The sequence below is a fragment of the Tamandua tetradactyla genome, chromosome 2 (assembly GCF_023851605.1).
Source record: "Tamandua tetradactyla isolate mTamTet1 chromosome 2, mTamTet1.pri, whole genome shotgun sequence".
NCBI classification, from domain to species: Eukaryota; Metazoa; Chordata; class Mammalia; order Pilosa; family Myrmecophagidae; genus Tamandua; species Tamandua tetradactyla.
In genome coordinates, this window is record NC_135328.1 from 201,391,336 (window position 1) to 201,417,093 (window position 25,758).

At 35.6% G+C, this 25,758-nt stretch overlaps 1 protein-coding gene across 3 annotated transcripts in view; it reads right to left on the bottom strand.

Annotated features, from left to right (window-relative positions):
* CLIC4 (chloride intracellular channel 4) overlaps nucleotides 1-25,758 on the bottom strand; it is a 103,247-nt gene that overhangs the window by 32,575 nt on the left and 44,914 nt on the right. For all 3 annotated transcript variants that reach the window (XM_077150791.1, XM_077150793.1, XM_077150792.1), the window contains exons 2-3: nucleotides 16,738-16,847; nucleotides 3,119-3,244 (exon numbers count right to left, since the gene is read on the bottom strand). In XM_077150791.1, coding sequence (XP_077006906.1) covers nucleotides 3,119-3,244; nucleotides 16,738-16,847 — 236 coding nt within the window. The remainder of the gene's footprint in view (nucleotides 1-3,118; nucleotides 3,245-16,737; nucleotides 16,848-25,758) is intronic.

The window sequence follows — 25,758 nt, forward strand, 5'->3', positions numbered from 1 at the left end:
TGCTCAGATGTGGCCTCTCTCTCCAGCCAACACAACAAGCAAACTCACCACCCTCCCCCGTCTATGTGGGACATGACTCCCAGGTGTGTGGACCTTCCTGGCAATGTGGGACAGAAATCCTGGAATGAGCTGAGACTCAGCATCAAGGGATTGAGAAAGTCTTCTCAACCAAAAGGGGGAAGAGTGAAATGAGACAAAGTGTCAATGGCTGAGAGATTCCAGAGTCAAGAGGTTATCCTGGAGGTTATTCTTGCGCATTAAGTAGATAATCACCTTGTTATTCAAGATGTAATGGAGAGATGAATCCCAGAATTTGATCAGTGACTGGAAAAGTATTTGCAAGCCCCCTTCGGGGAATGGTGAGAGTGGGGAGAAATTCAACTTCCCCGAGTTGAATTCTTGATATTCTCACAAGCAGTGTGGACAACCAAAGCTATAGGCTGAGCCCCCAGTCTTGGGGTTTATTCACATGAAACTTAGCCCCACAAAGGATAGGTCAAGTCTACTTAAAATTTAGGCCTAAGAGTCACCCCCAAGAGAGCCTCTTTTGTTGCTCAGATGTGGCCTCTCTCTCCAACGAATATGATGAGCAGTCTCACCACCCTCCCCCTCTCTGCATGGGACATGACTCCAGGGGTGTGGACCTTCCTGGCAACGTGGGACAGAGATCCTGGAATGAGCTGAGACTCAGCATCAAAGGACTGAGAAAAACCCTAGAATGAGCTGAGAATTAACATCAAGGAATTGAGAGAACCTTCTCCACCAAAAGGGGGAAGAGTAAAATGAGACAAAGTGTCAATGGCTGAGAGATTCCAAAAGAGTCGAGAGGTTATCCTGGAGGTTATTCTTACGCATTAAGTAGATATCACCTTGTTGTTCAAGATGTAGTGGAGAGGCTGGAGGGAATTGCCTGAAAATGTAGTGCTGTGTTCCAGTAGCCATGTTTCTTGGTGATGATTGAACAGTGATATAGCTTTCACAATGAGACTCTGTGAATGTGAAAACCTTATGTCTGATGCTCCTTTTAGCTACTATATCAACAGAAGAGTAGAACATATGGAATAAAAATAAATGATAGGGGGAACAAATGTTAAAATAAATTCAGTTTGAAATAGTGGCAAATGAAAGCAAGGGGTAAGGGGTATGGTACGTATAGTTTTTTTTTTCTCTATTATCATTTTATTTCTTTTTCTGTTGTCTCTTTCTTTCTTTTTCTAAATCAATGCAAATGTACTAAGAAATGATGAGTATGCAACTATGTGATGATATTAAGAATTACTAATTGTATATGTAGAATGGAATGATATTTAAATGTTTTGTTTGTTAATTTTTTTTAATTAATAAAAAAAAGATGTAATGGAGAGGCTGGAGGGAACTGCTTGAAAATGTAGAGCCGTGTTCCAGTAGCCATGTTTCTTGAGGATGACTGTATAATGATACAGCTTTCACAATGTGACTGTGTGATTGTGAAAACCTTGTATCTGATGCTCTTTTTATCTACCTTGTCAACAGACGAGTAGAACATATGGAATAAAAATAAATAGGGGGAACAATGTTAAAATAAATTTAGTTTCAAATGCTAGTGATCAGTGAAAGGGAGGGATAAGGGGTATGGTACGTATAATTTTTTTTTGTTTCGTTTTATTTCTTTTTCTGAATAGATGCAAATGTTACAAGAAATGATCATGATGATGAATATGCAATTATGTGACGATATTGTGAATTACTGATTATATATGTAGAACGGAATGATCAAAATAGGAATGTTTGCGTTATTTGATTTTTTTGTATTAAAAAAATAAAATAAAATAAAAAATGTTAAATATGCCTACGGTTAAGCCAACTAAGATATCCATTTTTGGTAGTTCATAAGTGTACTTTTTGTTTTCTTAAATAAAGTGGGGGTTAAGAAAATGAAATTTTAGGCTTAGAATCAGATTGCTAAACTGAAGACAGTTCTCTTCGGAATAGAAGATGGGCTAGTTGTAGACAGAAGCATGATCACTCAGACTTGTAGCCATCCTTCTGGATATTGTCCTCAACCTGAACACTATGCTCCATCACACTCAATGGTCACCTTCAGGTCCCCAAAAGAAACACTACATATTCAAATGATTCTTCTACCTGGAACATCAGTCCTTCGTTTACCTACGGAGTACTATCTTTTTTTCTTTTTAAATTAATGCTCCATTCAAGGGTTGTCTATCTCTAAAGCCTTTGCTGATTCCATTCATTTTCCAATCCCATACCCACCTGTAATTGACTGCTTTCCAGGGGCAAGAACCATGTCTTATTCACACTGCTTTGTTGCCCAGCAGATTCGGAGCAAATGAATGAATGAATATTAAGTGACTATTTTAGGATTCTCCAACCCAATAATCCCATTTCTGGACATTTATCTGAACATAGAGGGTGAACTCAAGTTAGCTAGAAAGAAAGGGATGGGTCAGAAGAAAAGAATGAAACTGTAAATATTTTGAAATAAAAAGCCTAAATAAAGAGACCAATAATCCTCTGAAGAGGATTACAGGATGATGCAAAACTATGTATCTGCAATTTATCATAGTATCCTCAACCCTATCTCCTCACATACAGGAAACTGCTGAGCACTTTAAAATTAGTAATCATGTGGGCTAATACACAGGATATGGGAACCTGGAATACCTTAAAAAACAAAACCCTGAATGCCAGGGACGTAGTTTAAAAGTCAATCTCTCTGAAGTTAACCTTTAAAATGGCCTGACAGCAAATCTGCCAAAAGCCTGAAACAAACCCCTGCTTAGACATTCTGGCTGTTGGCTCCAGTTTGGGACCTATATCCCTCAAATAATCAGTCTATCCCGATATAACACATGTGTCCCCAAGCCTGCTTTTACCATGTATTCTATTGTTTGGCTGAATTCCCATCTTTCTGAGTACAGCTTTTCGGCCTAACCAGAAGCCAATTCTGACATTTATGTACCTTAAGTGTAAGTAACCTTAGAAGAGAGTCCCAGTTATTCACATTAACACTGAAAATTTAACTTAAGTACCATCAGAAGAAAGGCCTCTAAGGGCCAGAAAGGACAAAGTTTCAAAGGAATGCAGTATTTCCATGAATATTTTCTTTGATACTCACTTGGGAGGGCATAAGACATCTTCAAGAAATTCCTCAATCTTATTTACATCCGTTTTGACTTCATTGTTGAATGTTATAAATGGTGGGTGGGTCCCAGGAGCCAAGTTCTGCAGGTCTGCAGGCTTCCTGTTAGGTAAATAGTGGTCAAAATCTGATCATTTTTTACTCTAAGCAGGCAACAATACTTTAAATTCTGAATGGCTCTAAATTTAAAAATATATTAAAATGGATAAGAAATAGAATTTTTTCCACTAAGTATGACAGTTGCAATTTAATACTCGAATAAGAAACAAACCTCCACAAAGCACATAAGTTATGGTAAGAAAATAAAGAGTCTTTAATTTTACCCAGAAGAAATCCTTTGTTCTCATTTCAAATTTAACTAAGATGCTTAATAGAAATGGTGGCAGAATGAAGGGAAAAAAAAGACTTGGGAAAGTCAGCCCCAGTCTCAATTGCGGCACCAACTCTTTGTGTAGAGATGCATAAACCATAACTTCTCTAGGCCATCATATTTTTGTAAAATAAGGGAGATGAATAGCTGTTTCTCATAATACTTTTTATCGGAGGGGTGGGTGCATGGTCCAGTAATTGAACCCAGGTCTCCTGCATGAAAGGTGAGCATTCTACCACTGAACCACCCACCCATGCACCCTTATCATAATACATTTTTTCCATAATACTTTTTAACTATAAAATTACAAATATTGACGCTACCACTTATCCATTTTCTGAAAGTCCAGACTCATGAGAAAAATAATCACCAGATGTGGACCACTTAATACTGAAATTACTTCAACAAATACAATATAGTATAACCAGAGGTAAACAGACTACAAAATATTATATGAGTGAAAAGGCTTAAAATCTACACTGCACAAAGTTCTTGTCCAAATTTGTTTCTCAAGTCATCAAAAAATCAAATAGGTAAGGGTCAAAAGCAATTGATGAGAGATAGTAAACACATGGAAAACTGTCAAATATCACAATAATCAAAGGAATTCAAAACTAAACAATGAAGACATTTTTCTCCTATTAAGCAGTAGAAAATTAATTAGTTTCTTCCTATTAAGTAGGTAAAATGAAAATGCCACAGAACAAGCAAAGATGGTGAAACTGGTACATTTATAACCACCAATAGCAAGTAATGACGGTATTACCCTATTAAAAGCAAAACAGCTCACCCATGTCCACCAGTGAATCTCAGAACCATTAAGTAAAACAACCAGGTATTGTGTAGTTTCTAATGATAACATTAAGCTTACAGCACCACTTATGAAATACTCGTACCAAAAAAGTGGAACCTGAATCTAAGCCTCTAGAGCAAAAGTTTCTTAAAATGCGATCCAGGAGACCCTTTCAGGTATAATACTAAGACATCATCTGCCTTTGTCACTCTCATCTTCTCATTCATGTGTAGTGGATTTCCCATAGGCTACTCGGCATATGATATAAGAGAAGCAGATGTGAGAATACAACTATCTTCTATTAGGCAGACAGAGATTTGGGGGGAGAAAAGGAAAACAATGCCACTCCAAATATTTTTCATTTAAACATGTTATTTATAACAGGAGGTTCATTACTGTTATGCTTAAATGAATTAATAAAAAATATTTTTGAAATTAAAACAGATAGATAAAACCCATGTAACTAAAAACTATGAGACACAAAAGTTCATTTACTTTTTCTGTAGAGAACAAAGTTAAATGATACCTCAAGAAAGCAATCAGCAAAATCCAGAATTTGGGAAAATGCACAGTCCAATTGACTGGATTTCTAGAGCTCAATGGCATGGTGAGAAAAAAAAGGCAAAAGTGGAGCTTGGGAGCAACTGTTCTATAAGAAAAATTTAAGAGACATAAACAATACCGTTAGTGGAATTTGTTTGGACTCTGATTTGAACAAACCAACCAAAAACAAAAAAGATATTCTGGAGGTAAATGGAGAAACCTGATCATACATCAGGAACTGAATGTGGCTGCGGTAAGAAAATGTTCACAATGTTTAGAGTTGTTCACCGAAGTAAGTAGGGGTGAAATGACATGTTTGGGATTTGATTTAAAAAAACTTAAGCAAATAAAATCAGAAAAAGTCAAATATCGATGGCTTGGTGTTCTAGGCCTGTGGTAACATTTCAGGTTCTGTCACCAAAAGTGCAACCAGTCAGAGGTGCTTTAAGTGGCCATTAGTATGCTCCGACCTTACACACAGCTTCACATAAGCCATAAACCCAAGTAGAAGTAAACAGCTATTTTCTAATTTTCTTTAATGGGCACAGGAGCCTCCTGCCAGCCCCTGGTTTCAAGCAGTAAACCACCTTTAGTTCCTCTACTCACTTGAAAGTCGAATCCCTGTCTATTTCTGTCTGCTTCTGTTCTTCTCCCTGGACTTCTATTCCATATCTAACCCATAGAGAAGTTTATTTTGTTTTGAACTGGGCTTCCTTCCTCTCTCCCTTCCTCCCTTTTTTTTTTTTTTTTTTTTTTTTACATGGGCAGGCACCGGGAATCGAACCCGGGTCCTCTGGCATGGCAGGCAAGCATTCTTGCCTGCTGAGCCACCGTGGCCCGCCCCCTTCCTCCCTTTTTTAAGGACCACAAATGTACAAAATCTGAATAAAATAAAAGATATCTATAAGTATATCATGAAGGTGAAATACTTTGTTATTAAAAAAACTTTTTAAACACTATTACTCAGCTTTACAGCCCACCTTTATTAATTTTCCTGGAGTCATCATTCTTTTCTTTCTTTTCTCTCATATTAGATTTGGACAGTGCCTCATCTTGTTTTGACTATATTCTAATCAAAGACACAAAGACTAACTTATCTGATTTAATTTTCTAACCCAGAGCCCAACCGCTACACTAATTCTAGAGTACATGTCTCCAAAATCAAAGAAAAATAGAGCTGGTTTTCTATCAACTTCCATAAAAACTTAAGCTCTAAAGGAGGACTTTTAAAGGTAAAAATCTTATTTGATTATCAGCTCGGATTCTTTCACTAAGCACTGATCAGTGTGACAAAGTAAAGTTGGGCACACAATGAGGGAACTGTGGGAAACCTGAATGAGGTCTTCCAAGTAAGCTAAGACTAAGATTCCAGTTAGTTTTGTAAGTACTCAAGTCCAAATTAAAACCAATCCTTTTTTTATTCTTCATTTCTTGGTTTCTGTCAGGTATTCCTTTTACTCATTATCCACCACACCGCTTCTTCCTTGATCACTAAAGGAGAGCAGCATGCCTAAGACTGTACCATGGTCCTCTTTAGTCGACTCTCCGACTCACATTCTTCACATAGACTCTCATTATTTCCCATTTAAAATTTATTTCCTCCTAAGGAAGATCTTGAACATAATCAAGAATCCAGAAATCCTAATAGTTAAAGGTTTATTTGTTTATTTTCAAATCAATGTTTTTAAAAAAGGTAACATGCAGGTAAGAAAAACACTAATCAAAACAAGAAGAGCTAATAACATTTATATAAAATATAGAGTGGCAAGCCAAGCACACACTTCCTGCATGAAATTATGCCAATGATGAAAAAGAATGTTCTTTAGTCTTGTTATATTCAAATTGTGATCATCTGGAAAAGAATTTGCTCATTCTAAAGTTATAAAACATATCCATCAGTATTTCATGACTAACGAATAGTCAGTTAAATGACTAACTATGAAAGACATGAACAGACACTTCTCAGAAGAAGAAATACAAATGGCTAAAAGGCACATAAAAGAAGCTCAACTTCCCTGACTATTAGGGAAATGCAAATCAAAACCACGAGATATCATCTCACACCCACCAGAATGGCCATTTTTTTATCAATAAAATGGAAAACAATAAGTGCTGGAGAGGATATGGAAAAAGAGGCACACTTTTCCACTGTTGGTGGCATTGTAAAATGGTACAACTGCTGTGGAAGGCAAAGGTGGTTCCTCAGGAAGCTAAGTATAGAATTGCCATATGATCCGGCAATACCATTGCTAGGTATCTATTCAGAGGACGTGAGGGCAGGGACACAAATGGACATTTGCACACCAATGTTTACAGCATCATTGTTTACAATTGCCGAGAATGGAAACAGCCCAAATGTCCATAAACAGACGAGTGGCTAAACAAGCTGTGGTATTACACAGCTGTAAGACAGAACAAAGTTATGAAGTATGTAACAACATGGATGGACCTTGAGGACATTATGCTGAGATTAGCCAGAATCAAAAGGACAAGTACTGTATGGTCTCACTGATATGAACTACCATTAATGAATGAACTTGGATAATTTCAGTAAAGAACAGAGGCCATCAGGAGGTAGAAATAGAGTAGATTTTGGGTAATTGGAGCTGAAGGGATAGAGACTGCACAACAAGACTGATAATAAAAATTCAGAAATAGATAGCACAATACTACCTAATTGTAGCACAGTAATGTTGGTACATTCAATGAAGCTGTTGTGAGACTGATAGAGGGAGGAGGGCTTGGGGCACAAATGAAACCAGAAGGAAAGGTAGATGATTGATTTGGACAGTGAATAAAAAAGCATTTGCAAAGTCCCTTTGGGGAAATGGCAGGAAAGGGGGGAAATTCAACTTCCCCATTTGGAGAATTCCTGATATTCTTGCAAGCAGTGGGGACAACCAAATCAATAGGCCAAGCCCCCAATCTTGGGATTTGTTCATATGATACTTACCCCCGCAAAGGATAGACTAAGCCAACTTAAAATTAGGCCTAAGAGTCACCCTCAGAGAAATTTTTTGTTGCTCAGAGGTGGCCTATCTCTCTCTCTCAGCCAACACAGCAAACAAACTCACCGCCTTCCCCCTCTCTACATAGGACACGACTCCCAGGTATAAACCTCCCTGGCAACATGGGACAGAAATCTTAGAATGAGCTGGGATTCAGCATCAAGGGATTGGGAAAACCTTCTTGACTGAAAGAGGGAAGAGAGAAATGAGACAAAATAAAATGTCAGTGGCTGAGAGATTTCAAACAGAGCCGAGAAGTTATCCTGGAGGTTATTCTTATGTATTTTATAGATGTCCCCTTTTTAATTTAAGGTGTGTTAGCGAGGCTAGAGGGAAGTGCCTGAAACTGTACAGCTGTGCTCCAGTAGCCATGTTTATTGAAGATAAATGTATAATGATACAGCTTTCACAGTGTGACTATGTGTGAAAAAGAAAATGACTAACTAAAAGGTTATACTATAAATCCGTCTTTTCAAAAATACTTTTCCATGACCAAAGTGAAATCACAAGTTGACTAGCGCTGCCATTCATCAGTTACATGTAAATCACTATCTCTTTGGGTCTGGGTTTCCTGATTCATTCTATGAATATAAGATCTGCTTCGTCTATAAGGATCAAATTAAATAACATATGTAAAAATGAATTAAAATTCCCTGATTTGTAGAAATCTGATTAATTTAGACAATCATACAACTGAGGAAAGTGAAGCCAGGTATATCATTACCAGGTGTTCATTAATATTAGTGACTAATGAATAGTCAATCTTGTTTTTGCTGAAAGACTAAGTAGACTAAAAACTGTAACAAAACTATTTTCCAGGATGAAGTGCTGAGAATGAAGGACAACCTATGTCAGGTCATTAATCCAAACAAAAGAAGATTTGAGAACAAACTTCAGTGTCTGTAAAAAAAATTTTTGACTTCAAATAAATGGACAATGGACAAGTTCTAAGTAGTGAGGTGATTCACTTACAGCTATATCAGGTCATCGATCAAACAGAACCTAAGTTTCTTCAACTTCTAGTCCTCACCTGGCACTCTGAGACCTCAGATATTTTGTCTGCCTCATAAAGGCTCATTTTACAGATGCTTCACAGAAACTTATTAAAACTTATTTCTCTGCAGTTTGAGAGAAATGAACTTGACAATGAGTGAATTTTAGGATATTTTTGGTTTATTTCATAAAAAGCCTTCAACAAATATTCAACAATTCATTCAAATTCATTCAAATGTTATAACTCCCTTAAATGATATCTATTAAAATCCAAGGGCAAAAAAAAAAAAAAAATCCAAGGGTTATTAAATTCATGTCTTGAGATTAGAGCACAGATATTCTTCAGCGTTTTGGTTTCTTGGGTTTTTCTTTTTTTTTTTTTTTAACCTTATCACAGTCATCTTTTAGATTAAATAAATTATTCTGTTCTCTTTCACTTTGTTTTTCTGGCTGCAGAAAAAATAAAGAACAAAAGCAAAAAGAAAAATCATAAAGACAAGGGGAAAAAGGAATAAAAAAAGAGGACCTTTATAGGGGTTAAAGCATTAAGCAACCTAAGTGGTTCAACTTCAATTAAAATTTAATTCGGTACAATTGGAGGAAGTCGGCTGGCAGAACAGTTCTAGCTGTTTGGTATAAAATGAGTGCAGCACAGCTAGAGGACACAAGAGCTGGCTCCTAAAGATGACTTATGTGTAACTAGTTGACTCATTAAATGGAAAGAACACTACTATGTAGAACTTTTAAATTATGTTCCCTTTTGAAGGTGCTGATTTTCAAGGTATAAAATTAATTCACACAGATCAAGAGAATACAGAACACTAAATAAACAAGTTTTTTAAAAGTTACCACAAAATCTTGTTTCAGAACACTTTATATTTCACTGTATTCTGGCTTGACTAATATTAAAGTCACTAACTGAACAAGTCATGGACTCACCAAAGCACACATACCAAGAGTCCTAATGTTTTGCCTACTTTTCTCAGTTCAACCAGTTCAAGGACTTTATTGATTTTTTACTAGATTTGTTATACTGCTTATCTTTGTATACTTTAATGTCAGTTTGTGGCTCATTTTACAACAAAATGACACCTGTAAAAAAGTTTTCAAATACAGCTTTATCATTCTTAAAGGACTTAACTATATACTACAGTTTCTAAAAAGTAACAAGCTTAGAAAAACATTCACAATCAATTATTCCTAAATCACTTCTTGGAAGCCTCAAAAAGGATTTATCATCTTTGATTATTTTGAAAGACATGTAGCAGTAAAGTTTTCTCTCTCTCTCTTCTCTCTCTCTCTCTCTCACACATACACACATGGTATATATTTTCATCCAAATATATTCTTGAAATATATTTATCTTGAAATGTAGGACTGTTTCAACAAGGGGCTCGTGTAACTGAAGTCAACTTCACAAAGGGGAAGAATGGAGTCTGCACTTTCAGACTGGTCAGAAGCAGGAAATGGACAGTTTCTCTAAAAGCTGGCCTGTTCCATTCCATTCAATCTCCTTATATGTGTCATTCATGCTGTCATTACAGAGGCTCTACCTGGAAATCAAACTGATTTCTCAATGTGTTGAAGATTTTCAGAAGGGTGGAATTACACAGATACGATAATGAAAGTAAAACTATTTGAAGAATTTATTAGGAAATCAGATTTTATTCTGAGTTTATAACAACTAAGATGCAGAACTATCTGAATGTTCACAAAACATTACAAAATTGTCAAAGTTTTAACTACCACAATGATCTTTCAAAACTTTATGCCATTATTATGGCAACTAGTACATGGGTCAGACTCAAACAATAAGGTACACTTGGTATGTTTACATTTGAAGAGGAAGGAAATCATTAGTAACAATGCAAAAGATGAGATAGGTTCAGCATTTAAGGTGGGAACAGGAGAATGGAAACATATTTGTCAGACTTTTTAAAAAGTGGTCTTCTCCAACTTTATTCTCAGGGAAAATACTACGGAGGAGGGATTGTACTCACTGGTAATATAGCATAATACTGCTTTACAGTTAAAAAAAAAAAAAAACAAGCTTATTTCTTAAACAATTATTACCATCCCTATTTCTCAAAACCAGAGAAGCTTATTCCAACACATATGTAGCAGCATATGGCCATAGTAAGACAAGCCAAAACTATCTCGGTGTGTCTGCCTTTCTGTAGCTCTTTCCTTAGTGTTCAAATACGTTTTTCTTTCTCTTCCCCTTGCCTGTCTCTGTGGCAGTTAAGATCTAACCATGTTCTACAGATTAAGATTTAATTAAGATCTAACTATGGTCTACAGATGACAATTTCTAAGAACTTCGGGGCATAATGAAGACAATGAAGACTTCAACTAAAGATCTTGATCACTGTCACGAAGCCATCAGCCAGAAAAGCCCTCTGACATCAGCAAGAGGAAAAAGTGAATTATATTTAATAATATGTCTGAAATGGTTTCATTAAAAAAGTACCCTGTCATACATCTATGTGATGATGTTAAGAATTACTGATTGCATATGTAGAATGGTATGATTTCTAAAAAAAAAAGTACCCTGAACAGTTTGTAGTACATAGCAGACACTGAAGAAATGTTAGTTTATTTTTCCCTTTTTCCTGAACTTAAATATGAAGAAACTGACCCCCTCAGGAAGTTGATGAAGCAGCTTGTCCAAAGCCCCACTGAAATCAGTGACAGGGCTCTCTCCACACCCAACAGGTCTCTGATCCTGTTACTTTCTACCATGGCTGTGCCCATTTGATGATGTGTGATAACCTCTTTCTGCCCCAAACTGTAATATTATCATTTGTATTTATCTGAAGCTTTTGTTCAAATAGCAGTTGATGTAAACCTAAATTCCTTCTGAAGCCTGGGTACTTTTTAATCTAAAAATTCTTTAATACAACTGCAACATGAACAGAAAATTAGGTTTAGAAATGGTTCCCCCAAAAGCACTGAAAGGTTTTTCAAAGTCTCACATGGCCAGCCAGCACAATCATTAACACCAACTGAGATTCAAAAAAGAAAATGTCACATAGCGCGAGAAGTAGAAACAGGTTTGTTCTTATGGATGAAATTTCACATAAAAATCATTTTTCAGAGTGCAGAGTAGTCTTCCACAGAGCTCTCAGCAGAGTTCTATTGTTCTCCACAGGTTTGTTCTGGGATCAGTACTTTTCACTGAGGAACTAGGCAATTTTGAGGAAAAGCAGGAAAATAAGTACCACAGGCATTTCCCACACAGTTTTCTAAAAACAGGCATATTTAATGTTTTAAAATTAATAATATATTATGAAAGGCCTGTGACTGATGCTCTCTTGGTATATGGGCAGATGAGTAATAAAAGATAAAATATATATATATAATGGGGAGGGGATAAAAGGGTATGGGATGTTTTGGGTGTTCTTTTTATTTTTATTTATTTATCTGGAGTAATGACAATGTTCTAAAATTGATTGGTGTTGAATACACAACTATATGATGAGGCTGTAAGCCAATGAGTGCATGCTTGGATGGATTATATGGTGTGTGAATATAGCTAAATGAAATTGCATATAAAAAGAAAACTAAAAAACAAAAAGAGTATATTACGAAAGGTACTTTTTACTACACAACATTTTATTCCTCTGTGACTATTTTACATTAGTTTCTGAGTTTCTGAGTTACATGAGTTTCTGAGCCAATGTTTAACCTCCTTTTGGGGTACCTTCTTATTGAAATCTTGTTGAAGACAATATTTTTATACTTAAGTATGTAAACTCATAGAAAAGGCCTGGAAGGATAAATAACAAACTAAAAGCATCTCTGTGAAGGGGCAGTTGATGACCACAGGCTGGGAGGAGCAAGGGACTCATTATCATATACTAATTTATATTTTTAATTCTCTTTAAGTAATTTTTAGATACTGGAAACTTAAATTTTCTGATGAAAAACTAAAAATACAGGCTCCAATTTTAAGAACTCTCTACTGTTGATTTTACAAAGTCCTATGAAATAAATGTACATTTCTTTGAGTGACAATATTTTCAAATTACAAGGATTTGTATCTTTCATGTCTATTTCCCGTGTGTCACTTTTTTTTAATTGTATAACATATATACAAAACAAAGAAAAAAGCAATAATTTTCAAAGCACTCTTCAACAAGCAGTTACAGGACAGATCCCAGAGTTTGTGAGGGGCTACCATTCCATTATCTCAGGTTTTTCCTTCTAGCTGCTCTAGCCCATGTGTCACTTTCTACATGTAAGGCACATTACCCTTAAACAGCTACAATTCCTCAAATATAATCAACTTAAAGGGACAGTAACTTAAAAAAAAAAAGTTGGTAAACTGTGAGCCAAGGGACTTGAAATAACCTTAGTGGGTTCATTTCCTTTTCTGAACTACAAATTTCCATTCTTAATAGCTCTATTACTGGTATGAACCACAATCAAGCACTGTATTGAGATATTCAAAGAAGCCTTTTTCAGAGGATGACAGTCAATTCACTTGCTCCAAGGCAAAAATAGAATAGGAGGAATGCATGTATTTTAGGACACAGTAAGGGTGTGTGCCTGACAGCACTTTCTATTTTTAAGTTATATTGGGAAACTTCCTTTGTGAATATATGTAGGAAATAAATGGTAATAAAAGAGTAACTACATGGATTATTTCATTTTTACAACAGTTTTGTCCAACATAAAGTAGGTAATATCTTCCCAAGAACTTAGGCTTTTAACTCTTATTATCCTCAAAGGCTATCTCTATATTCATACTAAAAGGGTTCCTGAAAGAATTCATGGCTCATGTTCAATAAATACATTTTAAGTCTACAAAATCTCAAATAAATAGCACTAGTAGTTGGTAAACAATAAATTTTAAGGAACTGACAAAGCTTCTAAAGCATGCCCACCTAGAGCTGAGAATGAGATTACAGGTCTCACATAATGCTCAGTATGTGATGTCCTCCAAAAAGAAACAGGCAAATTTCACCACATATCAAATGATGAGCTGTCAATACTTTCTCCTGGACACTGTTTATGACTTGATATATTTAAAATATAAACAAAAAACCATGTTGTGGCATTTATGCCAAGAGGATTCGATTCCCATAGCCAAATACTACATTTTCTGTTGGTGTGACCATTCTTAACTCTTGATTTAAATGTTTTCTTCTTTTTTATTTTGGAAATATGATTGTTCTTCACATGAGACCTGCTTGCTCACGCAGAACAGAAGCTCCTAAGTAAAAACAGCCTAGTACTGGGTGCATGGTGGTTCAGTGGTAGAATGCTTGCCTTCCATGCGGGAGACCCAGGTTCAATTCCTGGACCACGCACCAGCCCCACCCCCCACCCCCCAAAAAAATAGCATAACTACTAATCAAGGCTCTTCTCAGCCCTTTCCACTCTGGTCTACTAAGAGAAAGCTAGAAACAACTTCCAACTAAGAACAATTACAGGGTCTAAATAATTGTTCTTATTTGACTATTACATTTAACCAAATATAATTCAAACTGTGTTATAGAAAATTCCAATTATTCTCTGGAAAACAGAGCATATGAAATAGACCACAACAGTATTCAGCCTCCTGAAATGCCATTCTTGTCTTTAAAAGATCCAGATTATACAAGCCACATGTTAGCACATTTGAGATCAAGAAGTTGTCTGCCAAATTTAAAAATGTTTCTGCATGAGGAAGAACAAAGGAATGTCAATAATGCAGGGTGTTGAAAATAGATGGTAATAAATATTTTAAAACTTTAATGTATGTGTGAGACAAGCAAAAACTGTTTATTTGGTACAAAATGTATATTTTGACTAGTGTATTTCCTAGTGTAACTTGTGTGGACAGCTTAATCGAACACCATAGTCCTTGGAACTTTGCGTAGGGCATGAGATTTTGTAGGTTTGTCCAGAGTGATGCCCAGATAAATCCCAGAGCAATCTGAACAGTGAATAGGGAAGTATTTGCAGAGTCCCCTAGAGAGAATGGTGAGAAAGGGGGAAAATTCAACTTTCCCGGGTGGAGAATTCTTGATATTCTCACAGGCAGTGGGGACACAGGCAGTGGGGACAAAGCAACAGGCTGAGCCTTCAATCTCGAGGTTTGTTCACATGAAACTTAATCCCACAAAGCATAGGCTAAGCCTACTTAAAATTAGGCCTAAGAGTTACCCAAGAGAACCTCTTCTGTTGCTCAGATGTGGCCTCTCTCTCTCGGCCGACACAGCAAGCAAACTCACTGCCCTCCCCTTCTCTGAGTGGGACCCGACTCCCAGGGGTGTGGACTTTCCTGGCAATGTGGGACAGAAATCCTATAATGAGCTGGAATTCAGCATCAAGGGATTAAGAAAATCTTCTCGACCAAAAGGGGGAAGAGTGAAATGAGACAAAATAGTGTCAGTGGCTGAGAGACTCCAAACAGAGTCACGAGGTTATCCTAGAGGTCATTCTTACGCATTAAATAGATATCACCTTGTTAGTCAAGTTGTAATGGAGAGGCTGGAGGGAACTGCCTGAAAATGTGGAGCTGTGCTCTGGTGGCCATGTTTCTTGAAGATATGGCTCTCGCCGTGTGACTGTGTGGTTGTGAGAGCCTTGTGTCTGATGCTCCTTTTGTCTACCTTACCTTATCGATGGACAAGTAAAACATATGGATTAAAAATAAATAAACAATAGGGGAACAAATGTTAAAATAAATTTAGTAGATTGAAATGCTGGTGATCGGTGAAGGGGAAGGGTAACGGGTATGGTATGTATGAATTTTTTTCTGTCTTTTTTTATTGCTTTTTCTGAATTGATGCAGATGTTCGAGGAAATGATCATGATGATGAATATACAACTATGTGATGATGTTGTGAATTACTGGTTATATGCAGAATGGAATGATCATATGATAAGAATGTTTGTATGTGGTTATGTATCATAAATAAAAAATAAATTAATTAAAAAAAAGAAAGGGAGGGGTAAGGGATATGGTACGTATGAAGTTTTTTCTGTTGTCTTTTTATTCCCTTTTCTGAATTGATGTAAATGTTCTAAGAAATGATCACGATGATGAATATGCAACTATGTGATGAAACTGTGAATTACTGATTATAAATGTAGAACAGAATGATCATATGTTAAGAACATTTGTGTTTCTTTGCTGTCATATTTTTTTTAATTTTAAAATTAATAAAAAAAAGTTAAAAAAAAAAAAAGAAGTTGTCTGCCAAATATATAAAGATATAACTTTTACAATGTGACTGTGTGATTGTGAAAATCTTGCATCTGATGCTCCTTTTATCCAGGGTACAGACAGATGAGTAAAATAATATGGATAAAAAATAAACAAATAATAAGGGTGAAAAAGGTTAAAATAAATCGGTAGATGGAAATACTAGTGGTCAATGAGAGGGAAGGGCAAGGGTATGAGATGTATGAGTTTTTTCTTTTCTTTTTCTGGAGTGATGCAAATGTCCTGAAAAATGATCATGGTGATGAATACACAACTATGTGATGATATTGTGAGCCACTGATTATGTGCACCGTGTATGGGCTGTATGTGTGTGAAGATTTGTCAGTAAAAAAAAAAAAAGCTGAATGCTTAGAAAAGTTCAGCATAGCTCCATGTTTTCATTGCAAAGTTCAAAGATTTAATTGCATCCATACTAAACCTGTTCCTGGTGCTGCTCATGAAATTTAAGGTGAGCATATAAGAAGATCCTAATGGAACTGCGTGGCCACATGTAATTTACTGTGAGTTACACTTAATTTGTCAAAAAAACAGCTGAACCTTAATACAATATATTTCCCTTAAAGAACATATGCAATCAAAGTGAGGGATGGAGAGAGGATCAAATTGAAAAAAAACAGTGAAGTATATTTTTTCAATTTACGTTGATCCCAAACTGCAATGATGTCTTACCTTTTCAGGTCAACGGTTGTGACACTAAATACAACTCCTTTGAGCCAAAGAATCATGAAAAGCCTCTGGGAAAAGGGGCAGTTTCCTATGCTTTCACCATCACTGCCAGCCTGAGAAAAAAAAAAACAAGGTCAAATTGATGATTCTCAAAATAAGAGATCTTTTCCTGAATTTTAATTAAGTGTACAAGACAGGAAAAATTGCATTGTGAAAGGAAGGATGGAAACCCAGGCTTTTAATACTTTACTCTTTCCTTTGCCTCTTTCTCTTCTTAGACATGCCAGTAAATAAAAGCACTATCCAACAGAATTTGTTGCAATGATAGAAATGGTCTATATTTGCACTCTGTTCAATATGGTGCCCACTAGCAATCTATGGCTATCGAGAACTTGAAATATGGATGGTGTGACTAACTGAACTTTTAACTTAGCTTTCATTACTTTAAATTTAAAAAGGCACTTGTGACAAATGGCTACCATATTAGACAGCACAATTCTAATCATCCCTCAGAGGTACTTACATTCTTGCCTCAAATGAAATTTAAAACACATTTCTCATACTATGAGACAGCACTGTCTATATGGCAACATAAACAGTAAACAGAGAAACTTGTAAGTGTGCCAAAGAGTTAAATAACCACCAACACCACCTTTCCTTTAATTTGATCAAATACGCCTCAAGATTTAAAAAGGAAGAACCAATTTGCAGCCCTCTAACAAGGTGTGAACAAAGGGTAAACAATAAAGCTTTCTGCAGCAAAAGGGGGAAAAAAGGAGAAGGGAAGAAGGAAATGGGGGAAGAAAGAGAGCCAACATGCTTAAAAAGTGTGTTCTGTCACTTAACAGGTATCAACGCAGCCCTCTTCATCATGAAGTCTACAACTTCAAGAGAAAGCCAGAAATAACTCTTCAATAAGTCGTCAAAGATGCTGGTGAAGCACTGTTTACGCTTTTAAAGTAACTCTCCAAAATTCCAAAGGCTTTCCAGTAAAATGCTATATGAATAAATTCATTAATTCTAAACTAATTGGGGGAAGGGTAAAAAAAAAAAAAAGAGTTACCTCATTAAACATAATACATTAACAAAAAACATGGGCATGTAACAAAAACCCCAGAACCTTACTCTAATCAGTTAGCATGGAATAGTTATAATTGAGCGTGATTTAAAAAAAAACTGTGCACATTCTTTACTAACACAAAATATACACAAAATAGAGGCCAAGAGTGAATGAATCATATTAATTCCTAATGCTAAAACTTGTACAAACATTTACTTCCAAAAGGCCTCAAACTAATTAGTTTGAAAATTTTAGTATGATCATGCAACCTAAGGAAATGTTGAACAAAATATTAGCAATCCATATTCCACAGCACATTAAAAGAATTATACACCATGATCAAGTGGGATTTATTCCAGGTATGCAAGGGTGCTTCAACATAAGGAAATCAATTAATGTAAGACACCACACATGATCATCTCAACTGAAGGAGAAAGGCATTTCACAAAACCAGTATTTATCTTCTTGATAAAAACACTACAAAACTAGGAATAGAGGGAAACTTCCTAAACATGATTAATGACATATATGAAAAATCCACAACTAATTTCATACTCAATGGTGAAAGACTGAAATGAAATTTTCCCTCTAAAATCATGTACAAGACAGGGATGCCCACTGTCACTACTATCATTCAACACTGCAGTAGAAATTCTAGCCAGAGCAATTAGGGAAGAAAAAGAAACAAAAGGCATCCAAATTGGAAAGGAAGAAGTAAATCTTTCCCTATTTACAGATGTCATAATCCTGTATATAAAATATCCTGAAAAATCCACAACTAAACTACTAGAGCTAATAAAGGAATGCAGCAAATTGATGGGTACAGGATTAAAATTTCAACTTCTGTGTGAGACTAAAGGGAGAGATTTTTATTTGGTACAAAATTTATATTTTGGCTAGTGCATTTCTTAATTTGACTTGTATGTCAGTTTAGTTGAACATCATAAGTACATGGAAACATGAACAGGGCCTGAGATTTTGTTGTCTTGTCCAGGTAAATGCGATGCCCTAATAAACCCCAGAGTGATTTGAACAATGAATAAAAAAGTATTTGCAGGGTCCCCTTAGGGGAATGGGGAGAAAGGGGGAAAGATCCAACTTTCCCCTTTGGAGAATTTCTGATACTCTCACAAGCAGTGGGGACAACCAAATCAATCTCTCTCTCTCTCATATGGTGAGCCACTGATTCTACACCATGTATGGACTGTTTGTTTGTTAAGAATGTTTGTGTTTGTATGCTGTTTCATTAAAAAAAAAGTTCAACAGCCTTATCTGCAGAGATGGAAAAGGCAGTCACCAAATTTATATGTAAGGGTAAAGGGCCCAAGAGAAGCAAAGCCATGTTGAAAAAGAAGAAAGCTGGAGGACTTAACACTTTTTGATTTTAAAAATGTATTACAAAGTCACAGTTATCAAAACTGCATGGTATTGGCAAAAGGGCAGATAAACAGACCAATGGAATCAAACTGATAGTTCAGAAATTAACCTTCAAATTTAAAGCCAAATGATTTTTCACAAGACTGTCAGGTCTACTCAATTGGGAAAAAACAGTTTCTTCAACAAAGGGTGCTGGGAAAACTGGATATCCACATGCAAATGAATGAAGGTGGACGCTTCTTTATACCATCTACAAAAATAAACTGAAAATGGATCAAAGCCTAAACAGAAGAACCAAAACTACAAAACTCCTAGAAGAAAACAAAGGGAAGCATCTTCAGGACCTTGTGTTAGGTAATGGTTCAATAAACTTTACAGCAAAAGCATGAGCAACAAAGAAAAAAAAAATAGATAAATTAGACTTCAAAATTAAACAATTTTGTGCAAAGGACATCATCATGAAACTAAAAACACAATGAACAGAATGAGAAAATATCTGAAATAAATTATCTGATAAGGGTTTAATATACAGAATTTACACAAATATCCTACAACTCAACAATAAAAAGACAACCCAATTTAAAAATAGCCAAAAGATTTGAAGAGCCATGGCTCCAAAGATATACAAATGGCCAAAATGAACACGGAAAGATGGACAACATCACTAGCCATATGGGAAATGCAAATCAAAACCACAATGAGGTATCAATTCACCCTCCCTAAAATGGCTATTCTAAAAATGGAAAATTACAAGTGTAGAGAACACGTGGAGAAATAGGAACATGCGTTCATTGTTGATTAGAATGTAAAATGGTACAACCACTGTGGAACAAAGTGTGGCAGTTCCTCAGAAAGTTAAACACAGAATTACCATATGACCTGGCAATCCCACTGCTAAGTATATATACCCAAATGAACTGAAAACCAGGACACAAGCAGATATTTGCACACCATTGTTCATAGTGGCATTATTAACAACTGCCAAAAAATGGAAGCTACCTAAATGTCCAGCAACAGATGAATGGATAAATATGTAGTAAATAAATACAATGGAATATTATTCAGTTGTTAAAAGGAATGCAGTTCTGATACATGGGACAACATAGATGAACCTTGAGGATACCACGTTGAGTGAAATAAGCCAGATACAAAAGAATAAATATCATATGATCTCACAGATATGAAATGGTTAGAACAAGCAAATTCATAGAGTCAGAAACTAGAATGCAGGCTACCAGATGCTGGGTCGCATTAGGGAATGTTTGAGGAATGTTAGGGAATTTGTTTGAGGTAATTTCCAAGTTTTGGTAATGGATAGCGGTGGTGGTGATGGTGGTAACACAACATTGGTAATGTAATTAACATCAATGAATTATATATTTGCATGTGATTAACAGGGAAATTTTTGGTTGTATATTACGTTACTAGAATAAAAATTCTTTTAAAAAAAACACTAACTACATGACACAAATAGGGAATCCTAATTAATACTATGGAGCATAATTAATAGTACAATTATAATATTCTTTCAATTGTGACAAAGGTACCACACAAAGGCAAAGTATTGATAATAAGGAAAACTGTATGTGTGACAAGGGATATATAGGAACTCGGTATTTTCTGCACTGTTTTTCATAAACCTACAAATTCTATAATAAAAAATTATTACGTAAAAAAGAATAAATTAAGGAGAATGTTTAAAATGAAGATTCCTGGGCCTCACATCTAGAGATTCTGACTCATTAGAATTTCTGGGGTAGAGCCCAAGAATTTAATAAGCCTATTAAAAAATTATGTAAAGTCCTGTTGACCAATTTAGATATACTGATCCAGAAAGGTTAGGATGATATTCCTTCCTCAAAGCACAAGTCAGTTTATAATAATATATCATCCTACTACATAACAAACTATACTATGTAACAAACTGGTATTCCAAGTTGCTTTTCTGATGTATCCATCAACTCTCAGCATAGAACACAAATGACATACAAGTGATTTTACTACAGATAAAAAAAAGTTAACACATACCTTCCTAAATAGCTTGATGACGACTATTTTCACACCAAGTTGTAACTTTTAGATATCGACATGTTATAGTAGTTGTTGTTTTTCTTCCCCCTCCTCCTTGGTTTTAACATGCTTGCAGAGGTATAAAGACGTACTATATGGCCAAGTATCTCAGTTTTTAATGTATTTAAAAAGCAGTATAGTTTAGCAGTCAAAAAATTAGAATGACTCAAGATTTTTGTATTACTCCATTTATTTAACCAATGAAATTAACTTTAATTTCCCAAGCTAACTGCCAAAGCCATGTCAAAATAATTAAATTGAGGGGAGATATAATAAATATGTTACATGTAGGCACTTGAAAATTCATTTTAAATTAAAGGCAGGCTGTATTAAAAACAAGGACTGACCTACTTCAAAAACATCACACCATAATTTCCTTCAACAGTCTGTCTGCAGAATACATTTTAGAGCCATGGACAGAAGACTCTCTGTACATGGATTGGTTCATGAAATGTTTCTTTTCAGAGTTGTCTGCTTCCTTTCTCCATAATTTTTCCAAGTTACTTCTCCTTTAGGTATATCAGAAGCCTGTTACACATCTCTCCTCCCTATATAACTACTTTCCTTCATGGGTATGCAAATTAGAGTGCACACACCCCTTAGAGAGATCTGAAAAACTGCCTTTTTTATTAATCACCCTCCTGTAAGGTTTAAGAGGCAAAAGAGAGAAGAGGCAGACCAAAAACCCTTAGAGTGAGCGAGTTTATTCCTGCGCTCCCCGGCAGAGCTCACAGAACTCCAGGTAGGGAGTTGTGGGCTCGCAGCTGGGTCCTGGTGTAGGTGGTTTTTAAGCAAGGGGGTTAGGTAACGTCTAGAAGGGGTGACACATTTTACACAGCTCTCGAGGCATGGTGACCTTCCCTGTTCCTCCGACCTAACACCTCCCAAAATTCATGACACTCATATAAGAAATATTGTCAAGTATAAGTTTTTCCAAAATTTTAATAGTCTTAGAAAATTGGAAGCTACCAGTCAGGTGATATTTTTTTTAAATATAATGGAATTGTGAAAAATTCTGATTTTCAACAATCACAAGTAAAAAAAAACTCCTCCTTTAATCCAAGTTGTAATAAAATTCTATTTCAAAAAACTTGTAGGGGGCGGGCCGCGGTGGCTCAGCGGGCAAAGTGCTTGCCTGCTATGCCGGAGGACCTCGGTTCGATTCCCGGCCCCAGCCCATGTAACAAAAACGGAGAAACAGAATACAATAAAACAAGAAAATGTTTAAAAATGTTTCCCTTTCTTCCTTCCTTCCTTCCTTCTATCCTTCCTTCCTTCTCTCTGTCTTTCTTTTAAAAAAAAAAAAAAAAAAAAAAAAAAAAAAAAAAAAACTTGTAGGCACAAAATCACTCTGCTTAGTCTGAACTACATTGAATGCAACCTATTCCAGCAATTGACTTAGAACAGTATTGTGACACCATGAAAAGCATACTGTACTGGGGGTCAAGATATCTTTATTCTACACCCAATTTTGTACTAATAACAGTAATAATAATGAACACATGAATATCTAACAACAGCATCTAAAAAAAAGCTGTCCTTGGGAAAAAAAAACTTTGCTTTTTACTAAGTTTAAAAGTAATTTTTTAAACAAATAATGAAAGCCAAAATATATAGAAAAAGTTCTCCTACTCTGAATAATCATTCAATAATTACAAATCCGTCTAGATTTTTACTTCCTATGTACATACTAATTTGTTCTTTTAAAAACATGACCAAAAAAAAAAAGTAACCAAATTATATAACTTTTTTACCATTTATACATTTTACTCCCAACTTCCTGCAGTTAAGTATAAACCCCTTTTCTTATAGGTGTTCAGTAATTTAATAAATCTCTTACTGATGGACAATGGGTGGTCTCCAGTGTTTTACTATTGTAACAATGCTTCGCTGTTCCTCTGTTTACAGCTAAGTGTACAGCTAAGTACAACTGTTGGGTCAACAGAATATAATAAAGCCTTCAAAAATTCGAATCAGATGACATCAAAACATGCCCTTTTCTGACACCATCCTGGTAGGGATGTCACAGACTTGTGAGGGTGGAACTCAAGGCTCCCCACTTGGTCTTTGCTGGCACGGGTGGGGGTAGGGACATAGTTTTTTGGGTGGTGTTTGGCAGGAGTAAAGCAGTTATTGTCTAAAAGTTTCCTGTCTTGCTAGGTTGCCCTTTTACTGACTCTTATGCTAGAGAGAACAGGTTTTTGTTTGGGCTTCTTTTTGTCTGTGCCTAATGTTATTTCCTGGGTGCTGACTCCTTAACTCTAGGTCTGGGAGGTATGAGGCAAAAATAAAACCTAGGAAAATCACCACTGTATCATTCCTCAGGTCTCGAGGTCCCTAGCTGGTCTTTCTTTTTCTTTCCGTCTTTCAGAATCTTTTTATATAATGCCCAGGGTTTTTAATTGTACTAAATGGGACAGAATAAGGAAAAATACATCTACTTTGTCTTCCCCAAAGTGGAAGTCTCTCAGAAGTATTAAACTTAAAAAATAAAATAACATATAAAATATGACAAATCCATACAATGGAATATTGTCAATAAAAGGAATGAAGCATTGAACCATGCTACAACATAGATGAACTTTGAAAATATTTTGCTAAGTGAAAGAAGCCGGTCACAAGGCCACATATGAAATGTAAATTCCATTTATATGAAATGTCCAGAAATAGGCAAATTCAAAGACAGAAAGTAGATACTGGTTGCCTAAGGTGAAGAGTTGGGGAGGGGATGAGAGTAACTGCTAATGGGTGTATGGTTTCTTTTTGGGGTAATGAAAATGTTCTAAAATTAACTTGTGGTGATGGTTGCACAATTTTGTGAATATACTAAAAGCACTGAATTGTACACTTTAAATGGATGAATTTTATGATACATGAATTACCTCAATTAGTTCTTTTAAAAACACAGACTTAGATTACAAATACACATATACACACTGAAATATTTAAGTAATTTCAAATATGGAAAGTTTTAAAGTTAATTTCATATCATAAAAAAACACATATATAATGTTCTCTTAAAAACTGGACAATAATGGGTAATTGGAGCTGAAGAGATACAGACTGTGCAACAGGACTAGATACAAAAACTCAAAAATGGACAGCACAATAATACCTAATTGTAAAGTAATCATGTTAAAACACTGAATGAAGCCTCATCTGAGCTATAGGTTTTGTTTGTTTGTTTTTGTTTGTTTGTTTGTTTTGTTTTTTTGTTTTATTATTTTTTTTTTATTTCTTTTCTCTATATTAACATTCTATATCTTTGTCTGGTGTGTCGCTAGTTCTTCTAAACCGATGCAAATGTACTAAGAAACGATGATCATGCATCTATGTGATGATGTTAAGAATTACTGATTGCATATGTAGAATGGTATGATTTCTAAATGTTGGGTTAATTTCTTTTTTTCCCGTTAATTAATAAAAAAAAAAAAAACTGGACAAGCCAAATATTCAGAAGAAATTTGATCAACCTCACTTACCCAGAAATAATCATTATTTCCAGATAAAGAATTAGTTTTAGCATTCATTTGAGTTTATTCTTAGGAAAGGGGGATTTTTGTTTAACTTGTTGCCTATGGTTCCTTTCACACTCACGATTCCTCAGAATTACCATTAGCTTTGCTCTTTTTCCTCCAACCTCTATCATAATTCTTGAATTGCATAATACTGGTATGTAATCAGAAACCACTAGATTAACTCCTACATTGCAGAGTGGGAGTCAATGGTAACTGTAATATTTTAATTCAAGGTTAAGGAAACGCTCACTTAGAAAACATTGTTTTAGTTTGTTAAAGCTGCCAGAATGCAGTAAACTGCAAATGTATGGTTTTGTATTTTTTCTTTTCCTTTTTTGGCATGGGTAGGCTCTGGGAATCAAACCCAGGTCTCTGGCATGGAAGGTAAGAATCCTGCCACTGAGATACCATTGCATCACCTAGTAAACTGCAAATAGAATGACTTTTAAAAAGGGAATTTGCTAAATTGCAAGTTTAAAGTTCTAAGGCTATAAAAATGTCCAAACTAAGGCATCCAGGGAAAGATACCTTGACTCAAAAAAGGATGATGATGTTCACGGTTTCTCTGTCAACTGGGAAGGCACATGGCAGCATCTGCTGGCTTTCTCTCCTGGCCTCTCATTTCAAAATGGCTTCCCCAGGGACATTTTCCTTCTGCTTCTTACAAAGTCCTCTGTCAGTGTCAGCTCTTTTTCCAAAATGGTTCTCTCTTAAAGGACTCCAGTAAGCAACCCCTCCTTGAATGGGTACAGACATATCTCCATGGAAATCACCTAATCAAAATGTCCCACCACCTTAACCTCTTGTTGGTGCCTTAATTTGGACATTTTTAAAGCCTTAGGACTGTAAACTTGCAACATAAAAAAAATTCCCCTTTTAAAAGCAGTTCCAATATACTTAGGCAATAAAGTCAATGCTTAACAACAACGAAGAAAAGCCGTTCCACTTCTGGCATGTCGCATTCCAGCAGCTCAAAAAACTAAAACTGTAAAAATGAGT